Genomic DNA, 3,340 nt, shown 5'->3' on the forward strand with positions numbered 1-3,340 from the left:
TATATATTTATATACATACGAGTACACATATATATATATATATATATACTACATACATGCATACATATAGGTAGGTATGTATGTATATATGTATTTTATATAAATTTATACATATATATACACTACAAACATAAATACATATATACATATGCACACACACACAAACACGAAGACGAGACACACACACCCACATCTATATTTATGTATATGTGTAATGTATATGTATGTATATATTTACATATATACATATATAATACACATACACACACACACACATACATATAGACATGTCTATATATATGTATGTATATACATATACATATAGACGCATATATGTGTGTGGAGAGAGAGAGAGAGAGAGAGAGAGAGAGAGTCACTTCACTATTGATTTAAGTGACTCTCTCTCCACACACACATATATACATATAGACGTATATATGTGTGTGTGTGTGTGTGGAGAGAGAGAGAGAGAGAGAGAGAGTCACTTCACTATTGATTTAAGTTCAAATTTAGGGGGCAAAGAGTGTTTTTTTACATTGTTCCTTTGAAAAAATAGAGGAAAACTAACATAAAACTCTATGTGCTTTTTTTTAACTATTTTACATAGAGAGGCTTCATGCTTTTGGCAATGTTTTTTTAACATTCTTCCTTTCAAAAGATAGAAGAAAACGAACATACATCTTTAAGATTATTTGTTTTCTATTTTACACAGAGAAAGGCTTGATGATTTTGACCATAATCTACTACCTATATAGGACAAAGGATGGCCTAACATAAACCTCTATATGATTATTTTTTCCCTATTTTACAAAGAGAAAGGCATGATGAGTTTGATCATAAGGTACTACCATGTGTACATTCGAAAGACAATGGAATTCTTTGTTACTTGGGGGGAATGGATTGATGATCCCTACTAAATTCGAGATTGGACTTGCCATTTAGTCCTTTACTGAATCCATTCTTAAGATAGTCACTAAAAATGGTTTCTTTGTATGTAGTTGAACTTTCATCACTCACAAACTTGTCTAAAGGTCCCACCTTTTCATGCTCACTTGGACCATAGAAACAAGCAATGGACATTCTTGGCTTCTTTATATTTGTGACAACGCGATGTTCAACACTCTTATAGTGTCCATTTGTTAATATATGTGAAAGAAGATAAGTATAAGAACATCATTACATCAGAAATGTCTTGTTGTGTTAAAGTGGTTGTAATACATGCAATAGAATGCCATTCACCCACGTACAATATGTCTACAAAATCTTATTTAAGTGGCTTTTAATGCTTCTTGCATGGCATGCATCAAAACGTACCTCAATTTGGTCTCCCAAAAAGACAACAAATGAATTTGATATAGGATTCACATTGACCCATTCATCTCCTTTTCTAACTTGCAATCCTAGCACTTCATCTTCAATCAAGATTGTGAGTGATCCAAAATCTGAATGGGAACTCAACCCAAGTGTAAGCTCTGGCTCTAGACAAGTAGGGTAGTAATTGCATCCCATGGTTTGTCGATAAATATGCTTATAAAAGGCCTTGGCCTCCAATGCCAAAATTGCAAAAATTGCTCCACATAGAATGTGTGCAACGGTAGCCATTTGTTTATGAAAGTCTAATATAGGGGCCCTCGGAGTATGAACAAATGATGATTCAACAACGTCCACCAAGGGAGTTCCGAAGACATTATAAAGGGCATAATTGTAAGTACGTATGATGATTCAACAACTTTAACGTGTAACATGATATAGGAACACCGACAAGGGGGTACCTTCAAGACTCTTATATTGATCCTTGAAAATTCATTCACGTGAAAAATTAAGCTATCAAAATGGAATAGATGAAACGCTAAAGATGTAACAATATATATTGGAAGGGAGGATCTTTTTTTGTGTCCGAAAGCTCACCTTAGAAAGTCTGCTTGACATCCATGGTAGGGGAAGGTTTGAATCCTAAGGTGTCCTTCCACTCTCGAATTCTTTCGTGGGTAACAAAGCCAGTGACGAAGCTCAATGGACAAGATGGGTCTTCCGAGATTAATCGCATTTTGTCCTCGGTTGGCAATGCAAAGAAGTCGGCAACAGCACCCCAAAGTTGGCTTTGTAAGGCTGGCGCGACACCATGATTAATCACCTTATAATTACATCAAAATTTAATTCAAAAGTTGGTTTTGTAAGGTAGGCGCCTGCAGCTTACTGTTGCAGAATTTAATGCAAACGTTGGTGGTTGTGCAAGGTTGGCTCTTTGATACTATGAAAGCAAGCTCCTGCAGCTTACCGTCACAGAAAGCCAATATTTCGGGCTCTTAATGAATGCAAAGTACGGGCAGTTGCAGGGATACTGGTGCTTTTCAGTACCTGAAAGATGCTCCACTCGACGCAGGCGAGCCCAATTTCTTTGGTAATTTGGGCCCTGGCTTGTCCATGGAAGTTTGCAAGGTTAATAATTGGCACTTGAAGGGTGCAGTTAGCAGTCTCGGAGAGGCAAGGCCTCTCCTCGGGTGGGCGTATATACTGGGCAGGCACATGCCGAAGTCCCAGCGCCTTGATGCTTCGAATCTGAGGTTGCTCTATATATTCAACCATTGTGTGTGTGTGTGTGTGTGTGTGTGTGTGTGTGTGTGAGTGAGATAGAGAGAGAAAGAGAGAGAGAGAGAGAGAGCGAGAGCGAGCCAGCTAAAAGGAAGGATTAATATGTGCGAGACACAGAGCGCGTGAGAGAGGAACAGAAGCCATCCAGATACTTCAAATTTACACATGATGAATATCCTCCGTACGTTTAAATACTATGAACGGCTTTGTTCTTTATTGCATTAGTATTGGACATGTGCAAATAGACCTAATAAATTACGTGTTTAGCTACAGATCGAAAAGAACAAAAGGGTGAATCGCTTCCCGCCTCTCAAGCTGCATCGTCGTCTCTCCTTCTTTGCGGGCGGATGCCCTCCCAAGTGCATGGGCACTGAGAGGAGGAGCCCGTCCCTTGTTCGTCCCCAGCTCCCATCACCTGCAAAACCCATTCAAATGCTCAGCAGTCACTTTACCGGTGCTTCTCCCTCTTCATCTCTGCAAGGTCCTAGAACAAACCCGTGGAACCAACTCCCAGACAAACCTTGGGGAGACGACTCTTTAATAGACTCAATAATGGAAGAAAACTCCCGTCTCATGCAAGAACTCAAGGAAGCTAAAGAGCAGCTGTTAGCCACAAAAAGCGGTGATCAACCCAAAGAAGCCCCCATCCCCCCAAAGGAAGACAGTCAAAACACTAATGGCGCCCAACAGAAAGAAACTAACACCACAGCTGAAAAAGGAAACCCCCAGCCCCTGTCTGTTTATGTAA

The 3,340-nt window shown here is 39.5% G+C and overlaps 1 protein-coding gene across 1 annotated transcript; it reads right to left on the bottom strand.

Annotated features, from left to right (window-relative positions):
• Nucleotides 1-882: 882 nt before the first annotated feature.
• On the bottom strand, nucleotides 883-2,586 carry LOC147619333 (fe(II)/2-oxoglutarate-dependent dioxygenase 4-like). The gene is made up of 4 exons (XM_086773435.1): nucleotides 2,359-2,586; nucleotides 1,918-2,134; nucleotides 1,315-1,646; nucleotides 883-1,146 (listed from the first exon to the last, which is right to left on the bottom strand). The coding sequence occupies exons 1-4, from the start codon at nucleotides 2,584-2,586 to the stop codon at nucleotides 883-885; spliced, it is 1,041 nt and encodes a 346-aa protein (XP_086629561.1).
• Nucleotides 2,587-3,340: the final 754 nt, after the last annotated feature.

Source organism: Cibotium barometz, chromosome 33 (genome assembly GCF_041138505.1).
Source record: "Cibotium barometz isolate CiBa-2024 chromosome 33, ASM4113850v1, whole genome shotgun sequence".
In the NCBI taxonomy this organism is placed as follows: domain Eukaryota; kingdom Viridiplantae; phylum Streptophyta; class Polypodiopsida; order Cyatheales; family Cibotiaceae; genus Cibotium; species Cibotium barometz.